The sequence below is a fragment of the Anarrhichthys ocellatus genome, unplaced genomic scaffold (assembly GCF_004355925.1).
Source record: "Anarrhichthys ocellatus isolate YVR2014 unplaced genomic scaffold, GSC_Weel_1.0 scaffold54, whole genome shotgun sequence".
Taxonomy (NCBI): Eukaryota; Metazoa; Chordata; class Actinopteri; order Perciformes; family Anarhichadidae; genus Anarrhichthys; species Anarrhichthys ocellatus.
The window spans coordinates 2,367,509-2,392,368 of NW_022280084.1; the positions used below are offsets into that span (position 1 = coordinate 2,367,509).

A 24,860-nucleotide genomic window follows, 5' to 3' on the forward strand; every position below is an offset into this window, starting at 1 on the left:
ATTTGTATCTATAGTGTGTGTGTGTGTGTGTGTGTGTGCGTGCGTGTGTGCGTGCGTGTGTGTGTGAGCGTGCGGTACACCACTGCGCTCGCATTTTAAAAATCGGGCGCAGTTGATGGAGATTCCAGGAGATTTCTAGCAAATCTCCAGGAGATTTCTAGCAAACTCATAAGTGGTTTCATTTCACTATAATGAGCATGTTTTCCACGCTAAAAAAAGAAAAGAAAAGAAGAAAAAAAAACGCTGCCATAAGTTTCAGCCACTTGTACATCTAAGTGCGACGATCCCATGCCCTTACAGGTCATCTCTCGTGTCAAGTAGGTCACCAGATGGTCACAGGGCCGCGCCAATTCTCCGATGTTGGCGGCCATGACAGTTAGGACCATGTGGAGTGGCTCTAATCAGTCAATTAGCCCACGAGGGGCGCCCTGACGATGTCCGCATCGCCACGCCACTCAGCGTGCACGCAGATACAAAAAACGACACTGTCCAGCCTCTATTGTTTCACTTGTCTGTGTCTGCGCTGCCATTGTTGGAAGCGGCGAGGCCCCATCCCCCTCCTCCTCTTCCTTGTATTCTTCATCTTCCATTCCCTCGCTTCGTTCTTCCATTGATCTCCATTGTCTTGATTGGGAGTGACAAACAGTGGGGGCCGTCTGAAAGGTTGCGTTCGTTCGTGGCCGTTCGTTTGTTACAAGATGTACACACATTCCTGCAGACATGATGGGGGGGAAAGGACGGGGGGTTTACAAGGCCACACACACACACACACACACGCACACACACACACACACACACACTCTCTCATACACTGAAGGACACACACATATTCCCAAAGTGGTCCCTGGAGAAAAGAGGCAAGCTAGGTTACGAGGAAGAGAGCATTCCAATACACTAACAAGTGGAAAGGCATCCTACATACACACACACACACGCACACACACACACACACACACACACACACACACACACACACGCACACTTCCAAAAACACTCTTTGTCCTTTCATGCCATGTTGCCAAGCAGTCAAAGACACAGAGAGGAGAAGAAAGGAGGTCTGCCTGTAACACAAAACATCCAGCAGAACATCCAGTCTCATGTACCGCTGCAACAATTACACGATGAGAAGAGAGAGCGCGTTCATCTGCGATTTCAAGTGGAAGCAGCCAGGCAGGAGAGTTGACATGAAACCAAAGAAACTGAGTTCAGCAGCACCTGCAGGTATCACAGTCTGTAGTGCGACTATCAGGACGGGCTTTTATTTTCATCGTGCAGGGAAAACAACATGACGTCTTTAAAGACGGCACGCGATACCGATTTGTAAATTCTTTCAAATGGATTTCAGATTAAATCCGTGCTAACAGTCGTCACTGAGAGAGGTGTTGGAGCCCAATCAAACTAGCTGGTACGACGTGTTGTCCGATCACATCCAAAGTTAAAAGGGTTCACCTTTTCCCGAATGGTCACACTCAAAACATGTGGGGCGAAGAGCCTGACTGTAACCTCCTCCTGCTGCAACCTGATCCGTCTCCACCAGCTCTGTGTCACTATGCGTGTCTTTGTAGTCCTTAGGTGATGAATCAAATACAAATGGGGATAAAGGCGCACACTTTTCTACAGTCTCTCTTCAAAGGCTTGATGGAAGAAGTTGTTTGAAGACTGGAAAAACAAAAGACTTTTATATTTTTTGTATAAGCTTCTATTATCCAGTATCAGTAGGTCTCTAAGGGTCGAGCCTCCTCCCGCTCGTGGTAAGGACCGTTCCGTGGTACTTTGATGTAAATGATCTCTAATTTAAAAGCTTTCTAGTTCCTTTAATGAGAATTATGCGTCCTGTCTCTTACTGAGGGACAATCTGGATCCGTCCATGATTTGGAAACGGTGTTTGTGTGCTGACAGAGCCGACTCTCTCATTCCAGCTGCTCATCTTGGACGTTGGACAGTTTTTGTGTTTGTGCTTCGCTAGCTGTTGATTTTGGCGAAACGTCCTCCATTAGCCACCAGGCCTAAAAGCCCTGTTTTCGGTCTGTGCCACAGGATGACTGAAGTGTGTGTGTGTGTGTTTACGCGTCTGCATGTGTGCTGATGGACGACGAGGGCAACTCCATTTCTTAGGTCAGGCTTCGGGTCACCTCGGTTGCCCTGGTAACCCTGTTCTGGCTGGGTTGCTTGGCAACAATCCTCTTTTGTTCCAAATGATTTAATTTGAAGCATATCTTCCCTCATCACCCTTGGCTCACAGGCTCACCCTTCTCTCCCTCTTTCTCTCCCTCCCTCGCTCCCTCTCCTCCTTCATCCTCCTCAGCCTCTCTCGTTCCCTAAAGCTTCAGGACTCTTCCTCCTTTTTCTAATCTTGGCCCTTTCCGCGGGCATCGAGAGCGCTGTCCTTCTTGTGCCTGGTGTATAAGTCTCTGCTGTTATCGGAAGGTTTTACAGCTGGATAGGTGTGTGTGTGTGTGTGTGTGTGTGTGTGTTTGTGCATGCTATAGAGCTGTAGAGGTGGACAGTGTGTGTGTGTGTGCCTCGCCTCCTTCAAGGTACAGATTGTGTCTTCTGTTGTGTGTTTGAATCAGATATACAGCTGGCCTTTATGGTAAAAACACAATATCAAAGCATCTGTATTTGAATATTTGGCGACTCCTTCCATGACACCCCATGTCTATTATGCATTATGAACGTACCCACAATGCATTATAATCTGCGTACACTGGTCATTGTTTGCTTTAAGTAATGTGAAATGATATCTATTAAATCTATGCAAACACAACACACAAAACTACTTAACAATGACCACTTAATAAGTCATTTACAATCATAATGTGTCATGCATGTAATGCATTATAGAATATTATAATGAATTACAACTGTGGGAATAATAACATAATAATAATAAATGTCAGTGAGTGAACAGCAATTCATCATTGATCTTATAAGTCAATGTTTTATAATGTGTTATGATTATTGTTATAAGGCATTATGACATTTATGAGCTTATACCTGTAATTTATACAATCCTATTAGCAGATTATAAAGCATTATAGGTTATAATGCACTATAGACATGGGTGTCATAGAAAGTTTTACAACAAATACACTGCATGGCCAAATGTACGTGGACGCACAGACATATACTGTAACTGTTGAACCTGAAGTCCAAAACCCCCGGGTATTAAAGGAACACGTCACCTTCAGAATGACTATTTATGTATCAGTTACTTACTGGGTGTAACCTTGAATTCAGGAAGAAAACTTTCTAGCATTTCTCCACGGTGAACGTCCTTCATCCTTGATGAATTGAAGTAAAGGAGGCCAGGTTTAACAGCAGCAAAACTATCAAACTGTATCCAAACATCCGTTTGACTAAGTGTTTTTTAATTTGAAGATTTGGGGCGAAATGTGTTTGGAAAGTAGTGATAAACAAGACTTGGACTGCACGAGTTGCATGAGAGTTCGTAAACGGATGCTTCGATGTAGTTTTGCTGTTATTAAACGCGTCCCCCATTTTACTTTCCTTTGTTTTTTTTTATCTCCGCTCACCGTGGAGGCATGAGAGAAAAATCAAATCATTCCAGGGAACACAGGCGCGAGTAATCGATATACAGATGGTCATTTTGCGGTGGGTGAAGCACTCCTTTAATCTGCCGCCGTAACATCCTCCGGTCTTCTGGGAAGCCGTTCCCTCAAGATATACTATATCCTGCCTGCAGGGATTTGCTCCCATTCAGCCACAAGAGCATTAGCGAGGGCGACCGCTGATGTCGGGCACAAAGCGAAGTCCAACCGCTTGACCTTACTTTGTGCACAGAGGCATTGTCATGTTCAGACGGGAACGGTGCTGCTACAAATGAGGAACCACACAGTACTGTCTCCAATGTCATTGCACCCTGCAGCATTACGGTTTACATCAATTAGGACTAAGGGGCTTAACCCAATCCATGAAAAACAGACAAATCATGCAAACTCACATACATTTTCTCCCCAATGACTTTTGTTCTACTGCCATGCTTTACGTCATAGATGTAAATCAGAAAAAGAACAAAAGAACTTCAATAATTAAGTTTCTTTGTTTGTAATCACGGTTTGTTCTGTGTCATTAATCTAGATAACTGAATTTGGTGGCATCAGGATGTGATTCCACTGATGAACCATGATGATAATAAATTATCATCCAGAGTGTGCGCGTCACATGTCACGCTTATGTGTCTGCGTGATTGTGTATTTCCCATCGAAACTTTTTTTTTAGAGCCTTCTCGTTATTATTGCTGTTTTGAAAGATGGGTGTTGTCTGCTCGGAGAGAGAGAGAGAGAGAGAGAGATACTGCAGGTTCTCGGGTCCTTAGAGGATCCAGTGATCTTAGTCAAAAGGGCAGACTTCTGGTAATTGACTACTCATTTCTTTAAGTGGCCTATTGGCAGGGGCAGCCAGTGCATTTGCCAAAGCATTAAAGATTTCACTCTCTTTATCTTCCTCTGTGTGTGTGTGTGTGTGTGTGTGTGTGTGTGTGTGTGTGTGTGTGTTAGTGGTTCAGATGGACAGATAAAGCTAAAGTTATCTTTTTTCGTATCAAATGATGATTTCTGGCTGGTGAGCTTTGGAGCCGTGCGTGTGAACTAGTAAAGAACTCTTCTCTTTGAAATCAAAAACATCTCTCCATCTTGCCATCTCTCCATCTGTCTGTGTCCAATCGGTTCATTTTAAAAGAAGCTTAGCTGGCACAGCTGTCAAATAATGAGCAATGATACCAAAGCGTATTTGTACTACATTACATTTACTGTACAATACAACACATGTATCTGAGTATTTGGTACTCGACCGATTATTCGACCGAATAAAGCATATCTGACATTTGGGTACAGGTTCAGATTTTTTTTTAAGGTCTCAAGCAACACCTTCCTAACGGGACTTAATGTGAATGGGAGACAAGACCCAGACCTGGTTCTGTGCAAACGTGCTTTCTGAAGTTAATTTAAAGTTAATATGAAGCCTCAAACAGTCTTAAAGCCAAATCAAATGGGTGCCTTTGCTCTGACAGTTGCATTTGTGTTTGTTGCTGGTGAGTTTTGCCCAGCCACAAACCTCTCTACAACACAACAAAATAATAAATCAGAACAACTCGATCACCCGACAAGAGCGCTGATGGACGATACTGCAGAAACCCGGGGTTACATTCAATGCCGATGTTTCTCTTTCTGTCTCTCCTGCATGAAAGTCGGACACCCGTCCTTTCTGCCTCTCTACAAATAGGCCGCGCTATTTCTTGCACTGGCACCGACCGAGGACCGCTGGATGTAATCACGAGGTGCAGAATCGTCCAATGTGAGACTAATTCCCAGGATGCACCTGGCTGTGCTGAACCGGCCTTACTTGATATTGTGCCTTTCGTGGTGCCAAAAAAAACAACAAATGACATGTAGCGAATCTGAGGCTTTGTGGGCTGTGGGGGTGTGACACAGACTTGTACGCGCCACTACCGGGAAGGATCCTGCCACGGATCAGCAGAGGGTACCGAGGGAACAAGAGAGAGGGCGTTTCATACAAACAAAGACCTGAAATTCAGTAGATACACATTTGGTTTGACTGAGGAAGGCAGATTTCGTCCCCCATCACTAACAGTGAAGTCGCCTCACAAAGAGGATCACCTCAGATGTGTATGGAGAGGACTCCGCATGCTTATTGTATTAAGATGGCCTATCCTTTAAGACTTATCAGCACTCACTGCTTGCTCCTTCTCTCCACCCCACCACGTCCTCATCATGTTTTTTTCAATCTCTCTCCATCCCTCTGTCTCCTTTCTGACTCTCTGTCCTTCCACTCTGCTCTACTTCCCTCCATCTCGCTCTCATTGTTTTTTTTTATGCTCTTTCAGTCTCTTTGCCCCCTTTTTCTAAGTCACCCTGTCATCTCTCCTCATTGGTCTCATCTATCTATATATGCTTATTTCTGCCATGTCCTTCGCTCACCTCTCTCTTTCCCTCTGTCTTTGCTCTTTCTCTCTGTTTCTCCCCTGTGTTTTCCTCCATCTCTCTCTCTCTCACCGCCCCGACTCTCTCTGTCTTTCTCTCTCTGGCAAATCATTATTCTTTTTCTTTTGTCAGCAGTGATGCTGCTGCCCTTTTCTGCAAGCTGAACCCCTCCTCCCTCCCTCCTCTCTCTCTCTCTCTCTCACCCCGCGCTCTCTTTTCTTTCTCATAGCGCTGCTCCAGTGGCAGGGTGGGGCGGCCGGCTTGGCGCCTCACTGCTGCTGCAGAGATACTGCTGGGCTGTGATGGGAGTGGTGTGTGTATGTGTGTTTTATGTGTGTGTGTGTGTGTGTGGATGGGGAGGGGGGTCTAGCTGGTGGAGGATGAGGATGAAGAAGCAGTGGGGGAATTGTCTGAGCTCTGAGCTAACTATGTTTGACAGGCAGCAGAGGAAGGGTGAGGTGGCAGGGTTGAGGGTACTTGACGGGGAGATGGGTGGGGGCTGTTTTGGGCTCCCAGAATCCCCCGAAAACCCTCAGCCTTGAGGAAAGAAAAAGGGCGGGCTGGAGGAAAAACTTAGGGCTAAGGAGTTTGTTTGTGCTAAGACAGCTGACGGGGGGCTGAAATCCCAAATACACAGGCCAATCCCACTTCCCCACCCACCCACCCACCCACCCACACCTCTCAAAGATTATAAGTGATTTGTGTGGCGCCCCCACATGAGAATGACAATCACTCGGAAATCAGGCAGAAAACAAAGCATTTGCGTGTTGGTCTCAGTTAAAAAGTATGTGAAACATTCACGTTGTTTATTCATTCACTGGTCAAATTTTCTCAAATCTGGCTTGGATTTTCATCGTTTGACTCACACCAAACGTAAAGGGGGTGGGGGGAGGGAGGAGTGGAGAGAGGGATAAAAAAAAAAGAGCGGGGAGCTTTTAGAGGGTAGAGGTGGGCAGAAGGGCACGCATACACACATATACTTATAGATACACACACACGCACACACACACACACACATCTACCCAGGGGGATGGGTGGTGGTCGGGGACAGCTGGGCATAGATGGATGGTGTGGGGGAGGTGTGTGTTTGTGTGTGTGTGTGTCTGTCTTCCTGGATGTGTCCTCTGTGCTCTTTGTGTGTTTGCTTCATGTTTCCACTGTATCTAATGTATTTTTAAGCACATGTTTGTGCGTATTCGTGTCGTTCTGTTTGTGCTTGAACATGCATGTCTTCCTGTCTGTATGTTTTATGAGCGTGTGTGTGCGATTCAGGGGCGCGGTGAGGTTGGTGAGGGGGAGTGGGGGGGGATTGTCAGCATGCTTGCAGTGTGTGCCAGTGGATGCCTCTGTGTGTGTGTAATGGTCTGTATCGCACCATGCCATATCAAACCGCACACTGTTGGCTGAATTTCCCATCAAATGTGTACAGCGTCGCCAGCACCATGACACATGGCTCTGTCTGTCACACACCATAGCGCCGCTCTCTCTGTGCCGCTGCAACAGAATATGGATGCACACGCACGCCAGCACACACACACACACACACACACACACACACACACACGCGCACAGCCTCAACCACATGCAGATGAAAAGCATCTCATAAATCACGCAAATACTTCGTCCCACACGCTGCACAAACAGATAAATTCCTCCCTGCAAAACAAATACAACTGCGTGCAAACACACACACACACACACGCATGCACGCACACGCTTCGATAACAAGCCTCTTTAGACTCACACTCTCACACATGTGAGGAGACGTGTACATACTTTACTAACATTGAGATAATTACCTCCTTGCAGAGCAACCTACACCCTTTTGTGAAAACACCTGCAAATACACACACACCACACATCCACGGACATGTAGATAGCAATCTCGTCTCTCACACACACACGCGCACATACACACACACACACTTAGCTCAGACCTACATGCTGAAAGTGCACGGACACGCACACACTTGTTTTACAGTAGATAAAGTTCATTAACCTGCCGCTAATTAGCAGCAACACTGTAAAGCTTCCCAGGGAGAACGAGGGAGGAAAAAAAGGAGGGAAAGAAGGAATTAAGAACGCCAAGAAGTAAACGAGATTATCAGGAATGGGGGAGGAGAGGTGCAGGAGGCTGGACAGAAGGGCAAAGAGGTGAGGGAGGACGAGAGGAAACCGAGCAGGACATCGGGGCAGATGGAGAGGGGGGGGGGGGGGGGGGAGGGAGACAGATGGAGGAGGAAGGAAGAGAGGGGCACGTGAACATGGAGATGGTCAAGGTGGTTAGAATTGTTGTTGTTCTTTTCAAGGAGTGAAGGAAGCGGTTTATTTTATTAAAGGAACAGTTCAATAATTTTGGGAAACACTTTTTGTGCTTCGTTCCCGAGAGTACGAGTGGAGGTGCAAATTAAAATTCCTTCTCGCCTTAAAAGCTCTTTCCCCACAGACCACCTTAACAGATGTCATTAAAACAGACAGGACACCTCAAACTGCAATAAAGGTCCATTTCTACTCTCTCTATTATGCATTTCTAAACCATTATGGTTCAACGTTTGCAAAAGCTTTCCAATGCTTAGAAAAGCTACGTTTTTTTGTTATGCCTCGCATCATCCCGATATAAAGTCTGAGCAGCAGGTAGCAGGGAGAAAAACACTCATTCGGAAGCAAACCAGGTAGCAGAGAGTAATCTGCTGTTCGTTCGGTCCATTAAACAGTAGAAAACTGTGAAGAGAGTCCATCACAACATCACAGAGCCAAAAGATATTTACACATTTTCCAAAATGTGGGCGACTCAAACGGTCATGAAAAGAGAGAGCAGCAGTGGACTAGACGTAGACTGCACCTGAAGCAATGAAACAGGAACTATATACTCAACCAGACTAGAATGAATATAATTTGGTTCTTCAGATACCAGGAACCGAGTGGACCTTTTTAGTTTAAGCGCCTAATTCCGTCTAAAGCTACAAATTGTCGTTTCCGTTTTCGTTTGTAACCGACAAACGAGAACACGGTGTGATAATTCGATTTGTTCCCTCGTGATGGTGAGGGAACTCCTAATAGTCAGTGCTTTGTTGGTGTGTTTTCTCTCTTTGTACGGGCTAAGTATTTGCCACCTGCATCCAATCTTAACGCTACGTTAAACACGCCCTGTATGTATTCGCGCAGGGTTGAGATGGATATCGATCGTCTCGTCTAACTCCCAGAAAGAAAGTAATTAAGCCTCTTCTTAAAAAAAGGGGGGATGAAACTATTCCTTTAAGTTTTTCCATATTTCTCTCTACTTTTTTTTTATCACGTGAGGCCCCTCGAGGTCCTCACACTTCTCACTGGCTTCCTCCCTCCCGTTTTGTTCATACACAAACACTTTACCGCCTCATTTTAACACCCACCCTCCTCTATATACCCTTATCCATCCATCTTTCTCTCCCTCCTCCTCCCTCCCCTCCCTTGATTTCATATCCCAGTCAGCGCTCTGCGCTCTGTCACCTTGTTGCCAGCCGCGGGAAAGTGTAAATTGTGTTGCTTTAAATACCTGTGTCTTCGGTGGGCTTACACCTCGAGGGGGGAGGGGAGTAGGAGGGGAGGATGCGAGGCGAGAAGAAAGAAGAGCGAGCCACAGTGTTTAACTTAGCGTCTGCTAAGGATAGATATAGGTCTGCCTGTTCATTTTTGCAGCTCGGGTGTTTTAGCCTGTCTTAACCGTTCAAACTCTGGCTGAACTTCATTCCCCCGCTTTATAACTTTGCTCTTAAGTAGCTTGAAAGGTAAGAAGAACAGCTGTATCTGTATCTGAGGCTTATGGGGGTCATGCAGCTGGGGAGTGACTCTGTAGTGTTTGTGTAAACCAATATGGACCGATGGATGGTTTGGGAGTTCCTCTAAGGACAGTTGAATGTGTTGTGACATTTGTCAACCACAGAGAATTTGATCTTATTTCAAATGGGCCAATTTAAATGCACACTGCTGCTAACCCCACCCGTCTGAACATATAATGAATGCTTATGTTCATTTGAAATATTGCTGTAAGGTTTATACATTATCATGCAGTCAAATTCTCAAACTAAATGAACTTATGTGTGATTAATATTTTGACCGACGGGCCTAACAAGGTTGCTACCACGCTCATATACTGTACATCAAGTGATTTGTAAGCATTAGCGGAGCTTTAAATTCAAGATGCGGAGTGCCGTTTAATCATCATTAAAACATATTACTCAATAAGAGTGAGATTAACCTTTATTTATTAGCCCGCATTAATTTATATTGAAACTTTTTGTGAGCCACTACACGCACAGTCTGCTCTGTTTTGCCACGGAGCTCCACTGTAGCCGGGGATTAAAAGGCACTCCAGCTGTGGTAATGAACAAGCCACGAGTGCTGCAGGGTCTTTTCTTCGCCTGTTAGATTTACCCCTGCCAGTCCATGGATCGAATCTGCAATCTTCCTGCCACCTTCCCACTTATCTAACCTTTAGGCCCTCAGTGCCCAAGATCAATAACGTGAAAAGGAAATAAAAGACTTTGAAATGACCAAATCATCACCTATTGCCACTGAATTTATGGAAGCTATCCTCTTCAGCTCCTCTGGACCTGTGGGCTGGGTCATTATTTATTACAAGGGCGAGCTTAGTTTAAGCCCACAAGACTTTCTGTAATTTCTGGTGGTGTAAACATAATACAAATTAGATGCAGATGGTGTTATGCAAGTGTTGAACAAATGTTTTGTTTCTACATACTTTGAGGATATCTAAAAGGAGGTTTAAAGAGGAAAATGGCAATGAGTTGAGCGGGGAGAAGGCTGCGTCTGCCGTTCAGTCCAGTGGTGATCGTATGAACTCAGTGCTTGGATTTGCTGCAGATGAATATTACATATTCTGTAAAAGAGCTAATTGACGACTGAACTTGCACAAGTGTCACTCTGAGCCTGCAACACAGGTTGTTCTCGGTCAGAAATGCCAGCTCATTGTGGTTGGCTTGATGATTGATGCACTGGGACAGCAAGTTTAGCCAAAGTGTTCATGCCGAGAAGAGGAGCTCTTGCGATCAGCCGCAAGAATTAGCCCAAGACGCTATTAAAGGAGACACTAATCCTCGCTGCACTTGACCACACATTCAGCCCTTAGCCATCATGGTGCTTAGATAAACTAACCACAAGGTCAGGGCTGCAGTAAAACACCACAGAGGGGGAGGGAGTGACTTACTCTGACACGCAGCGCTCTGGAAGTCTCTGAGTGAATCCTACCTCTGAATCCTCTCAGCCCAGAGGCAAGCTGAAGACTTTTTTTTTTTTTTTTTCTTCTCTAACAACTTGTGTTTTTCTGAGATTTTGAACCGGCCATAAAACTGGCTTTAAAATGTCAAAAGAAAGATACCAAAAGTTGCCGCCTGCCTGAGCTCACGCTCTGAAAATGTGTGTTTTTGATGCCACATGCAGTTGGTTTGCTCGCCTCCACTTCTGCATCCTGTCTTCACACCTTTCATGTCTTGATGGGAGTTCCGCCGAAGCGCACTTAAACAGATGTTCTTCCTGCAAAAAAAAAAAAAAAAAATCAATTCCACCGCCGGTGCAAGGATGTGATAACGCTCCACGCCGAATATAAACCTGTCTCCTGCTTGACAATTTGGTTCCAATTAGACTATTTATACACGCCATATTTTCAGGGGTGAGGACACCGCTTTAGGGCATTTCTTCTTAGGAGATGTTCCCTCCGTTGGCTTGGTCTTGTTGTCAATTATACCATATTTTTGTTTTGCTTAAGATTAGGTTGAGCAAGCACTGGCACGTTTTGAAGTGAGCGGGAAGGGAGGGGAGAGCTCAAAGCATGGCTCTCAAAGCCGCAATATCTTAACCCGGCAAAAAGCACAGTAAAGCGGCCGGGCTCGGCATTACTTACTAATACGAGGGGCTGCGTATTTCAATATACATCCCTTATTCTGATTCACATAATCGTCTGCCAGCCTCGCTGAATCCAAAGAGCGGAATTAGCCTGCACCATCACCCGTTATCAAGGGAGCGCTGTTAAATACCATGATTTGAGCCAATTTGAATACTGTTACACACCCAGTTCACTGTTCAGTGGTTTTGTGGTGTTCCAGCTCCAGCCTTTAGAATCAATTCATTATGCGGGGTCATTTGTATTCTCTTTCTCTTTCCCTCTGACCCGCTCATTTCCATAATGCCTGTCCCGTTTGAGCTCGTTCTGAAGCAGCCAATACATATGCATGGCGTTAGGAACCGACACGGATATCGACAAAAGAGGGTTACGAAGCCATTAAATGTATGAGACAGTGCTCTTGTTGTTGCTCTGACCTGTCGAGAGCCACTCTCCGCCGCGGTCTCTTCATCTTTGCTGGTCCCTCAGGTCCTGCAGTCTCTGGGTGCCAGCGCTGCTCCTGACTCATCGCTCTTACATTGGCCTCGCAGACATACAACCAGATCGCCATTTGTCTGCTTTTTCTGTCCCTCTGACAGCATGTCCCTGTGTGTGTGTGTGTGTGTGTGTGTGTGTGTCTGTGTGTGTGTGTGTGTGTGTTTGTGTGTGTGTGTGTGTGTGCGCGCGCACGCACACGCATTGCGTATTTGCTTTCAGGAAAGACAGATAGAGATGTATGGATAATCTGACAAGCGGAGAAAGAGACGGGCGGGGGAGAGTTAGAGAGAAAGAGAGGGAGCGATGCAAGTAATGCACTTTGTGGGTTCATTTGATCTGTGTGTTGGTCTGTGCTAGTCTTTTCGCTTGTGTTTTCATATAAGCCCAGTGTCTCTGACTTGTCTCTGTTGCAGTTATATCACTCTGTCTTATGATTATTCACCCCCCCTCCTCTCTCTCTCTCTCTCTCTCTCTCCCGTTACCTAGATGACGACCCTTTGCAGCCAGTGACCTCAGATGAGACAGTGTCCGTGGGGGGGACTGTGACACTGACCTGCAATGTGCCCGAGAGCGATAACTCCTCACTGCAATGGTCCAACACTGCACAGCAGACCCTGTACTTTGGAGAGAAGAGAGGTGAGAGGGGGATGGAGAGACTATGAAAGTTTCAATAAAGCAACCGCACAAAATACATTCATATACGACTAATTGGCTTCGTTAGATATGTTCTGTTGTTAGAAAACTATTGGTTAGGATACGGACAAAGTTAAAAGTTAGCATCCCTGCATGTGCTTCATGTAAGTGTTGACTTTTTCAATAGTTAACAAAGACCACAGTCTCTCTAATTATTGTTTAATCTAATTTAGTAATATACTTCAATTTCCAGGAGAGAGTTAACAGCTTGCCGATACTTTCAAAATTAGTTAACTAAAGCTCCATTTACATGTCAGTTCACGCGTCACATCTGTATAAAATCCAGGTGCAATTTGATGCACTTCTGTTGACACTTATAGCAACATACCTGCATCCCTGTTGGCCAGATCACAGATCTGATTTCAATCTGTTTTGGTGTTTCCAGGCTACGTGCAAATCAACGCAGGCCTTGCTCCAGCACTACGAGTGAGACACAAGTTTTATAGTCTTCACAGGCGTTCATTCGTGCCCCCACGTATACGGAACATTAAGAGGTTGAACCAATCGGGGATCAGATGAATGTCACAACAGCTTGGTGCGCCTTCAGTGTCGTGTGTTAGAATCTCTTGAGCAGATATGACAGCTTGTTTCAGTGCCACTTCAGCTGCCATTATCACAAGGGATAGACCGTTTAGAGGCTATACTTCCACTTTACTGGGCAGAGTAATGATAATATATGCGTCTTGAGGAGACAGATTTATCATCATCTAGAATGCGTCTTGGATGCAGTCACACTTTTGATCACATAGCTGTCCTCCAATCTGCCCCAGAAGCATGAAGTATCTGCATGTAAAAAGGGGGTCTATGTTGATAGAAAAAACATGTTTTCTACAAAACATATTTGCTAATACACATCTGCTTCGTATGAATGTAATTGTTATGTAATTTTTCATCTTTTCTGAACAAGGCACTAACAACTACTTTGTACTCACTGGGTCAGAAAGCTTTGTTCAAGAGAAAACACCCCGAACAAAGACATTAGGGAACTGAGAGAGCGAGCGACATGTAATATTGCATGATTCACAAAGTGCTCAATATGTGCAACAATGTTTAATGAAAGGATGGAAACAAACCTCAGAATCTGACGGACACAAGTGCTTCAATGTTTCCAATCCAAACAGCTACTTTTTTTTTTAAAAAGACAAATTGTCTCATTAATAAATTTTTTGCTACCCGATGGCCTAACTGGCTGTTAAGCCAGACCGGCTTTTTAATGATATTTTGAAAAGAGAGACTTTCCACTCCTTGGTTAAATTGTCCAGCATCACACAACAGACCCTGTATTTTAAAAAGGCTAGCGGTGTGAGAAAAAAAGAAAAACTGACACTGTAAATAATGACTGACATTATAAATATGGCGCTTTGGTGCTAATGATTACTTTTGCCTTTGTTGGCTCAAACCCATGGTTCAAAACATTGTCAGGAGTGAAAAGAAGCACAGCACCCAGTTTGAGTGTAAAGACCAGGACAACATGTCTGTGATTGCAATAAAAACACGTCTCCTGTTTTTAGTTGACATGATGAAAAACAAAAATGCCCCTAAAGGGGGATATTTAAAATCAAATCATTTTTTTAAAGGAAACTTAAATCCTGACACGTTTAAATCTTAGCTCCAACGTTTTCTAGTCTGCCTCTTTTCAATAGTCCAGCGTCACACAACAGACTTGGTACTTGTGAGTGAAAAGAGGAGCGAGTGCTCCAGATGGAAGGAAGGATGGGTGGGAGAGTTGGAGAATTAGATACCAGGGCGGCGAGAGAGCTAGAATGACTCCCTCGTGCACGAATGCAACACTTAACAGCAGAAGGGAAGTCATGGAGAGATGTAGTTAAGAAAGACGAGAGTAGACGGACACAGGCCGAGGAGTTGTCATTGCAGAAGGCCAACAGACGATTTGGAGCACAGAGAGGCGAGATAGAGAGAGTGAGTGAGGGAGGGAGTTGGGGAAGGACAAATAGAGAGATCAGCGAGTCTTTACTCCGGATGGAGCTTCAACCACAGTAGAGAGGAGAGAGGCACTTCTCTGCAATGATAGAACACTTAAAGGCTGACCTCTACTTTGGTGGGAATTGAGAAGCGTAGTGGTGGACGAGGAGGAAGGGGAATGGGAGAATATAGGAAAAGGAGGAGGAGGAGGAGGAGGAGGGTTATATGGAGCAGAAACTCCCCACTGCAGTGGTCCAACATGCACAGCAGATGCTGTAGTTTGGAAAGCAGAGAGTTTGAGAGCCTGAGAGGGGAGGGGAAGATGACGGGAGCTCAGAACTCAACCCTTCATCCATGTCTTCTCTTCTAGCAGCATATGGAGAGAGAAAGAAGAGACATGAAGGTCTTGGGAGAAAGACAGTGGAGGGATGGAGGTGCGTACAGTACAAAACTGAGAAAGGAAAGAGAGAGAGACGAAGGAGGAGAATAATTGTAAAGAGAAGGCAAACATTTTTATAGGAAGAGAAGCAGATGGAGAAAATGAAGGCAGGAGAAAGAAGAGATAGCGTTTTTCACTGTAATTAGCTGTTGATATAACGAAGAAAACCTACGGTGTTAAGATGAACCTGAAACGCAGCATGGGCGTCACTAACTTTTGGTTAAGTTTAGGCACAAAATCACTTAAACCTGCATTCCTTGGTGGCAGCGTAACAAGCTCGAAACACAAAACTGACATTTTATCACCTTGAAGAGATGAAGATGAAGATGCAGATTTTTAGAAACAGATTTTTGCAGATTAAAAATGCAGATTTTTAGAAACAGAAGCAATTCCAATTGACAAATGTACTTCCAAAATTCTCCTTTCAGCTACATTTTGCTCTCTGCCAACTCCCTCGGGGAAGTATCCAACTCTTTAGCAGCTCATTGCTCCACTATGTTTACCAGCTAGTTGCTAACTCTTGTTTGCTGAGCAGGTAACCGTCTGTTTATTATATTGGTATATTTTTACTGGAAATCATCTGCCTGTTGTTGCTGGAAACTGTAACGTTTGCTCCATGGAGCTAAGGGGAACTGCAGTTGGGGGATAATTCTCTGTGGATTTGATTTCTTTCACATTACACATAGAGATTTGATGTATTCTTTATATGAAAATAATGATCAGTGCAGCTTTAAATTGAGGTAACGATCAAGGTTGAAAGAAACCACAATTTACTGTCATAATCACAAATATATTGGTATAATGTTTGCTGTTTTAATAAGATTTGTTTCCTTGCCATAGAAAGTCATTTTTGAAAACGTTCTGCTCGTTTGGGTTGAAATGGAACTTCGCCATCTCCCGCACATGACCGTCCAAAAAATTCTTGCTCGATAGTTTATTGTAATTGTCCAGCCAAGAAGGGAAAGTCGAAGGAAGGACAGACAGATTAAGACGGTGAAATATAAAGTAGGATAGAGGGATCGCAAAAATGAGGCAGAAGGAGGGGAGAGAGTGAATGAAAATCCCTCAGTGCTTCACTTTGGAAAGCATGTCTGGAGATGGAGAAGTAAATCTATGCAGTTGGCCCGAACAGCAAAGCGCACAGACAGTTTTTGCTTCAGAGCGGAGGCAGCAAGAGATGGAGGGATGACGGTAGGGTTCACTAGAACTGGAACAAAAAAGGGAAAAGAAATAAGCCAGTTGATTGTCGAGCGGAGGAGAAGAAAAGGAGAGAAATTAGGGCTCTTCTCTTTCTCTTTTTAACACTGCACAGCGTTCACTGCGCTTTGGAGAGTTGAGACATGAGAAGAAGGAAAAAATGGAGGGGTGGAAGGGGCGGCAGGGAGCGAGGGAGGGACGAACAGCGTGATGTGAGATAGCAGAACAAGAAGAAAATGATGAGTGACAACTCCTCACAGTGATGGCCTCCACACCGCAGAGCAGAGACTGTACTGCTGCGAGATCAGAGATGGCAAATTCAGAGGGCAGAAAGACAGGAGAGAGAGAGAGAGAGAGAGAGAGAGAGAGAGAGAGAGAGAGAGAGAGAGAGAGAGAGAGAGAGAAGAAGAACCAAAGACAGAAGCCGAGTGCTTTTCGTCACTCATTACTTGAAACGTAATCTAAACAGATGTCCCTGTTAAACAAAAGAAATACATACATACATGGCCAAGAAAGTAGGATCATCATCACAGGCTTGGATAGAGAAGAAGAAGAGGAGAGGAGGAGAACGGGCGGTGAAGAGAATGGATATTACATTACACTACAGAGAAAAAATAAATGACAATGTATAAATGATGCAGAGGAGATACAGGGAAAGAGAAGTTGGATTTAATTTATGCATTTAAAAAAAATCGTAATCACAAATAGTGTGAAAAAAAAATCAAAGGCTGTGATGTATAGAATGTTGATTTTGCTGTGATAATCACAGGGTCACATCGATTCCATCCAAATCTCCGTGGTAGATTGAAAGCTTAAGCTGACTTTTATCATTATTCAGACAAGGAAAGCCATTGATATCAGTTTAATTTGACCCTGCTTTGCACAGATGAGATGCAGTACAGAGAGACGGAGGACCCAGCAGAGGAGGGAACACAGTGCTGGCACATTCTTATGAGGCTTTTTTGAATAGAAAGATTCAAATTAGAAAAAGAAAGTAAAGGGACATAACTGGCAAAAAAAAAAACAGCCTGGTTCCAGTGGAGCAGAGCTAATGAGAGTTCTGCAACTATAACTGGCTAGATGAAGATAAAGCAAAACAGGAAATTAATTGTTAAGGGACACAAAGCTCAGTTGTGTTTATTAAAGCAGATACAATGAAAAAAAAGAAGCATTTTACAGCTAATTCTGTCCTGTATTAATCTCAGCGTGAACATTTACAGCGAAGAAACCTGTCATTCCATAGCGAACACAAATGATCTGATAGCTGTCGCCAGCACGGGATATTTTAATACGTTTTAAAGCCTTAATTCTGGATAATTTATTTTAAGACCCTTTTAAGGACCCAGAGATACCCCGGAGGGAATGTGTGGGAGTGGATGGGTGGATGGATGAGGGGAGAAAAGAAAAGACCCAGTGCTGCTAATAGAAGAGATTAAACAGAGAGGAAAGCATGAAAACAGATGGGTTCCTACATTAATGCCAGACTACCAGGAGACAGAGAGAGACATTGGGATAAAGAGATGGACGCGAGGGAGATAAAGACCGAAACTTTGAAATCAAGACAAGGAAAGGGAAACAAACAAGGGCATTACATTTACATATTTGGCTTTTAGCTGGTGCTCTCATCCAGAAAACGACTGTCTTCTCAGGAGTCTCAATAGCTTCAGAGTGAGTCGGTAAGAATAAGTTTGAGCGCTAACGTTCCACTTAGCATCGTGGGTGAACTGCAGGCTCCAGGGAGAGCTTTGCTAGAATAGTTAGTCCAGCCAGCAAAATACTTATAATAACCACAGAAGAAAACTGTCAGTGAAAGGAGATAAAGCATCCTGACAGACAGTTCTCCTTCTCTCTGCTTCATTCTGAGACTCTGACCTATGAAGAACGCACCAGGGTGCCTTTGGCAACCCTGATTATTTTCCTGAGTAGTCGTTTTTGTCTATAATATGTCAGAAAACTGTGAAAATTGTCCATCACAGTTTCCCAGAGCACAACATGATGTCTTTGTATTTCTCATCTTCATCGACCAGAAGTCCAAAATGCAAAGATGTTCAGTTCACTCTCCCTAAGTTTGAAAAAAGCAAGAAAATAACCACATTTGAGAAGCTAAAAAACAGAAAATGTTGGCACAAAAATGTTATAATTTAATATTATAATCCCATTTCTAACTGGTGTGCTGTGTGTTATACAATGGTGTCCTCTTACCGTGTTAGTTTTATATACTATATGAAATGCCCGACTGAGGTTACTGCACCGAAATGTAGCAACAAGTTTCCCAAGTTGAAGGACAAAAGACATATTTTCTCACTTACCTCTCGTGGTCTCTTACCATGCTGATACATTTACATGCACCAGTGTGTGTTTTGGTGAGTTAAAGACACCTTTTCCACCCCTGAAGTTGTATTTTGTTCTATTTCATAGAGACGTTTAGCGAATTAATTAATGAGCTAGTCATCATCTAATGGGCCAGTTGTATAAAAACCCAAACTTAAGTTGTGAACCACCTCCCTGTAGATGCTTGAGATCAATTTGTTTCTTTCTCATGACGCATGTTTGTCCTGATATGTAACTTCAGGACAAACAATTTCCTAACATCTTGACAAACACAACAGGACAGAAGTGGACAAAACACTCACACCAACGCCATCTCAGTACGGTTTCATCAAATGAGCACAAACTCTGAAATGCATATAACAGATGTCGACACTAAATATGGAGAAAAAATGACTTTCCTCCGTTGTGAAAGAATTATGTGACAGTCGCGCAAATTGGATGCTGTATATTCACTTGTTAGCTACCGATTAACTTTCAGCCGGAGAAATAATGATTAATAAAGATATTTATTTTGGTTCGTTGCTCGTGATTAAAAAATTAGATCTTTAGTGAAAACTCGGTCAGAAACCCTTTTTTTTCATATTTAAAGAACCAAACCGATATCATCAAGCTTTCCATCACACTTTCCTTAATTCTGCTAAATCTCCTTTCTGTACAAGCACGAACCATTTTATATACATTTGAAGCTGCATGCATTCACTAAAATGTAATGAGTCCAGGAACATGTGTCTCACACAGAGAGGTGTGCCTTCATGTGCGTATTTTACTCAGTGAACAACGAGGAAAGTAGAATAAAACACTCACAATTTGAGGTTTAGCAAACACATCTCACTAGAAAAAGAAAATCTGGATATAAGCTTTCAGTCTGGCTATAATTCTATTTATTTGTCATGTTCCTTCCTTTCCATAAATGTATATAAGCAGACATCACACAGGCCTCAGTACGATTTAACAAGGTAATGGCTCTCTGGTGATTTATAAACCTTGGTGGATGGGGAAGCTCTCGCCTAGCGCCAGGATATTGAGTAGGCAGACTTTTACTGTGGTAAAAATGACTGTTGTTGTAAATCATTTTATTAAAAAACACGCAAAGCACTTTTAAAGTTTTACGGTGTTGAGGACTCTTAAGTGAACAGGCACAAAAAACAACATTAAAATTGATGGTCAGATCCACACCGAGCCTCTCAGAGACCGAGACACTACTCCACATGCGGGGGCGTGAGATGTGTGTTGATCTTTTTTTGACATTTTCTGAAAAACTATTGATCCACGTCGCATCAGTCAAAGTTTTGTTGGTGTCTGGGAAGGCTCTCTGGAGAACGTATTAACAACCATCACAGGGTTGAAAGACTGCAGGAGAGACTTTTGAAATCTAGCACCTGAAAGATGGCTTTCTCTCCTTTATCCTCTCCGTATCATCCGAACTCTATATTCCACATGTACTTAAAATAATCACGTGTAATGGTAGACAAGTGCAAGGAGAAGAAAGAGAACGGAGTACAAAGAAATCAAAGTAAAAAAAAAAAAAAAAAAGGCTATTTAATTTTTTAGGTTAATGAAGTAAATGTATGAAAAAGATCTCGTGTGATTCAGAAATTGGCCTTTTGCCGCTCACCCACATATAAAAATAGAAAATCACATAACCAGGCATGAAACAGAACAGACATGCATACATTGCATAATACTGTATTATTGTTATGGCTCCACAACAATCATTTATTCCTCATTTGAATTTTGAATAAAAAATACTGTGACAGTTGTGATTGTGTAGGTCTCTCATCATTCATCTGATGTTTAGCCTGCACATCACTTGATTAGGTATTTCATTTTTTTCTCGGGCTTTTTTGCAAATAATGCTTTGAGCGTGCCACACTGGCTAGCGAGGGCCGCTGCTCTGCACCGCGGTCAAATGGCCGTTACTGCCGCTAACGCTATCCTGAGCGTCGTCACTTAGCGTGTAGCGCTCACCATCAGATAAACACTGTTAGCTCTGTCAGCACTGTTGAAAATTGTTTGCACTGTTAGCACCGCTGGCTGCTAGCCGCTGGCTCAGCCGTCGTCATGTTGAGAGCCTTGTGGAGGCAATAGATTTCTAATTGAGCACCTTCATATTTCATCCATACAAAAACTGAAGTGTAAGCGACTTCCTGGAGTCTTAAAAAAATGGACAGAGCCGTGGCAGCTGTTTCCCCTTGTTTCCAATCTTTATTCTAAGCTAAGCGTCTCCTGGCTCTAGCTTCACATCTAACGGACAGATATGAGAGTGGTATTGATCTTCTCATTTAACTCGTGGCATCAAAGCAAATTGGCTTATTTCCCAAAATGGCTAACTTTTCCTTCAAACTAGCCTCTTGTACAAGTGAGATTAAACCACATCAGGACATCCGGTCTATAGAGATAAAAGAAAGAAAACGAGCTGCACACGTACCACACTGTCAAGCAAATCAAATCAAAGCACTACAGGGCATTAAAATATATCAAGAAGAGGTAGTGACAATATTTCCCTCTTTACTATGCATTAGTCTGAACTTGTGACTTGAAACATGAGCAGCGAAGTAAGTGATGGCACGCAGACAACCCAAAGCGGCAGAAAGAAGCATCAGGCTGATAGTGACAGCCATTATGATAATTGCTTCTTTAGCTTCTTTTCACTATAAAGGTGAGGAAAGAGAAAATCATCTATGCTTTCAGCATTATGCACTTTACTCTGTTATGCTTTCTTTCTAATCCTTCTGCGCCAAGCAGAGCAGCCAGCATGAGCAGTGTCTTCTCCAGGTAATCTGGTATTTAGGATGTGTCATCGGTCAGTGTTATTTGCCAGAAATCCCCAACGGACTTTCTTTCTTTTTTTTTTCTCGCTGCTGTAAATACTACATGGCAGGATTTCATTGGCATGGTGCTTGAAGCTAATACACCGTTGGGAACATTTCTCTCTCAAGTTTCATCTGGAACTAATGCCGCCTTGCTTCAATTTGCACCACCTTGGGCAAAGTTTGGTTAATCTCGCTCCTTCCATTGATTCTGCAGACATTTTGTGCCGCCGCCTCTAAATGATTATTTTTTAAATTCTGTCTGAAGGAATAGGGCAAGAGAGATGAGTGGATTGAGAGGGAGAAGGGGGTGGAGGGAAAGGAGGGGAAGGAGGATAAAACAGACAGAGGTGTGTGTTTATCAAGTGTTTCATAGTCGGCGCACTGATCCAGGATCAATTGACGCTCTCAGATCAGTTGGGACGGAATGATCAAGGGACGCCTGCGGTCACTGAACCCGGATCAGCTGTCGGAAAGGACGGATAATTAGGGAGCTGGAGAGAATATTCGGAAACAGATGGGAGGATGGAGGCGACATGTGTGGAAGAGAGAGAGAGAGAGAGAAGAAGAGAGGCTGTCTGTTTGGACGCGTGTGTCAGCTAAATGCCTAAAATGTAAAACAAAAGGAGAGAGAGGGCGAGAGAGACAGATACAGAAACAGAGAGAGAGAGAGCGAGAGAGAGAGAGAGAGAGAGAGAGAGTTGAGTGATGAGAGAAGGAGGGAGGGACAGGAGAAGAAAGAAAGGGAAAATAACAAAGCAGGAGTGGAAAAGACATTTGACAGCTGGATGCGAAGAAAAATGGCCAGAGAGGGAAGCAAGAAGAGGAGGTGAAATGCAGATTCAGGTTGAGGCAAAGAGGGAGACGAGGACATAACAGGATGCAGAAGCTAAGAGAGAGATAAAGATAGAAATATAAAAATATTGGTCTGCAACTGATTTACTTTGCCTCGGCAGCACAGGTTTCTCCCCCCTGTCGTGCCAATAAGTCAAATTTCAATTTGAGAGAGTTCTCGGCACAGCGCGAACTTAGTTGGAAAGGCATAAGGAGGTAGGAGGCAGATGAAAAAGGAATATATGTATGTGCTCTCAGTATGTGTTGTGAGAGAATTCCCCCTCTTCCTGTATGTTTGAAGTTGAAAGAGCATGAGAGAGATTGAGGGAGGAGGAGGAGGTGGAGGAGGAAGGCGATAGGCGAAAATAGCTGCTGTGACCAGATCAACAGTTGGACCTTTGGGGAGTATCGAGTCTCGAGTTTGAGCTGCAGACAAGAGCCGCTATCTGGCCAAACACACACTCACACACATACACACACACACACACACAGGCAACAGAGACATGCAGACACACTTTCAAACACCGATGTACAAAAAGGTTTGTAGGCTGATAAGCAGATCCTGTACTTGATATGTAATGAACGCACAAATGCTCCATCTCCTCAGCTCAAAGCCCTCCTGACACCACTTATATACCCCTCACACGCTCGATCATATGCACACACGTAGAATTGCAAAGTGGAAGGAGATGCTGTTTGAAGAAGTTTCTCCTCTCGTATAGATTCCCATTTTTATCCTCAATGGTTCCTCAACGTAGAAACCCAGGGGTCTCCTTGATTACCTAACGGCACTATAAGACTGCCGGGGATGATCCACTGTTGTTCCAGCCAAGTGTGTCAGTGCCTCCGAGTGTGTTTAGCTGTGTTGCTATCTTTTAAGTGTTAGCTCTACCTTTACCGGAGCAGCATGCATCTCTGAGGCGTGACATTTACTTACCTATACTTTTAAACAGCTGACACAAAATGAGTATTGACTTTGTCATTATGTACAAAGACTAGTTTTCTTCTCTCTGATTGTCATGTCACGTTTCCCCCAATGTTTGTGAAGCAAGAGCTACATGTGTATCCTGGTGAAATACATCATTCAGGAATCAAAAATCAAGATGCGGGAAAGTATCTGTTACCGCAGCATTCATGAATTAGTTGCACTGTGTTTTTCATTTAAAATTAAAACATTCTGCGTGACATCTGGAAACAATGTTTCAAATTTCGCTTTCCAGTAAGACACTTTGTTTCTGAAAACCTAAAATTATTTCAATTTCATTTCAGAGAAATTATGTTGTTTTTTTGTTTGTTTCTGCCCGGCGAGCAGATGGCTTTAAATACTGTGACGCCCATGAACCTCGGCTGACGTTGCCATGGAGGAGTCAGATGCACAAAACACACAATTCAAAATACCCCGTTGTTACAAGTTGTAAAGAAACACAAACCTACAGCTGCCGAATTCAACCAAAAGTGAACTTTTTTTAAACTATTATTGTTTTTGTCAGGTAATAAAGGTCCTCAGCCAGACTCAAACTGGGGAAGTTGTGGTTGATGATGTGTGTTGTTATCCCTCATCTCTGTATTTTCTCATGCAGTTTTGTAGGAAGAGTTTCATTTCGACCGCCTTTTTTATTAAGCGTGAGAAGAGGAAACTAGAACACAAATTCGAATGGTGTCGAACGTTGAAAGTTGTGAACTGCAAACTTAGATTTTTAGAGTTTCATGTCCATCCAAGCCTTGGAAGTGCTCCAAATGGCAGTCGCCTGACATGCTCTATGAGACAATAAAAATGAACTACTCCCCTCTCTCTAACCACACAGATACACACCTCATCAGTTAATCCAGTTTATCTCAATACTCAGAAATTCATTACATCCCTTCAGCAAAGAAACAAAAGCCAAACAGCAGAGTGTGACCTATTGGCGGACTATTTATGTTGCTCATATCGCAGGCTAAACAGCGCAAGGCACATGTACCATTTTCAGGGGCGTCCCGATCGATTTGCCTCCGTAACTAGCTATCATATCGTTTCTGAAAATCCATCACACCTGTACTCTCGAGCAATATACATCGTTTATAATGAAAAAGGAAAGAACAAAAAGAGAAAAAAGCCTGGAGTCAGAAAAGATTAGAAATGGGGGAGATGCAAGAGAGAAAGACGGAGAAGAACAAGAGAGAGAGGGAAAGAGGGGAGATGGAGGAGAACTGAGGGGAAGGGAATTAAGGAGACTGATGGTTGAGAGCAGGGTCCAAGGGGCATGGATAAGGGTGTGTGTGTGTGTGTGTGTGTGTGTGTGTGTGTGTGTGTGTGTGTG

General features: G+C 43.6%; 1 protein-coding gene across 3 annotated transcripts in view; it reads left to right on the forward strand.

The window, feature by feature from the left end:
- Window positions 1-24,860, forward strand: part of cadm3 (cell adhesion molecule 3) — an 82,218-nt gene that overhangs the window by 22,340 nt on the left and 35,018 nt on the right. For all 3 annotated transcript variants that reach the window (XM_031870742.1, XM_031870743.1, XM_031870744.1), the window contains exon 3: window positions 12,820-12,969. In XM_031870742.1, coding sequence (XP_031726602.1) covers window positions 12,820-12,969 — 150 coding nt within the window. The remainder of the gene's footprint in view (window positions 1-12,819; window positions 12,970-24,860) is intronic.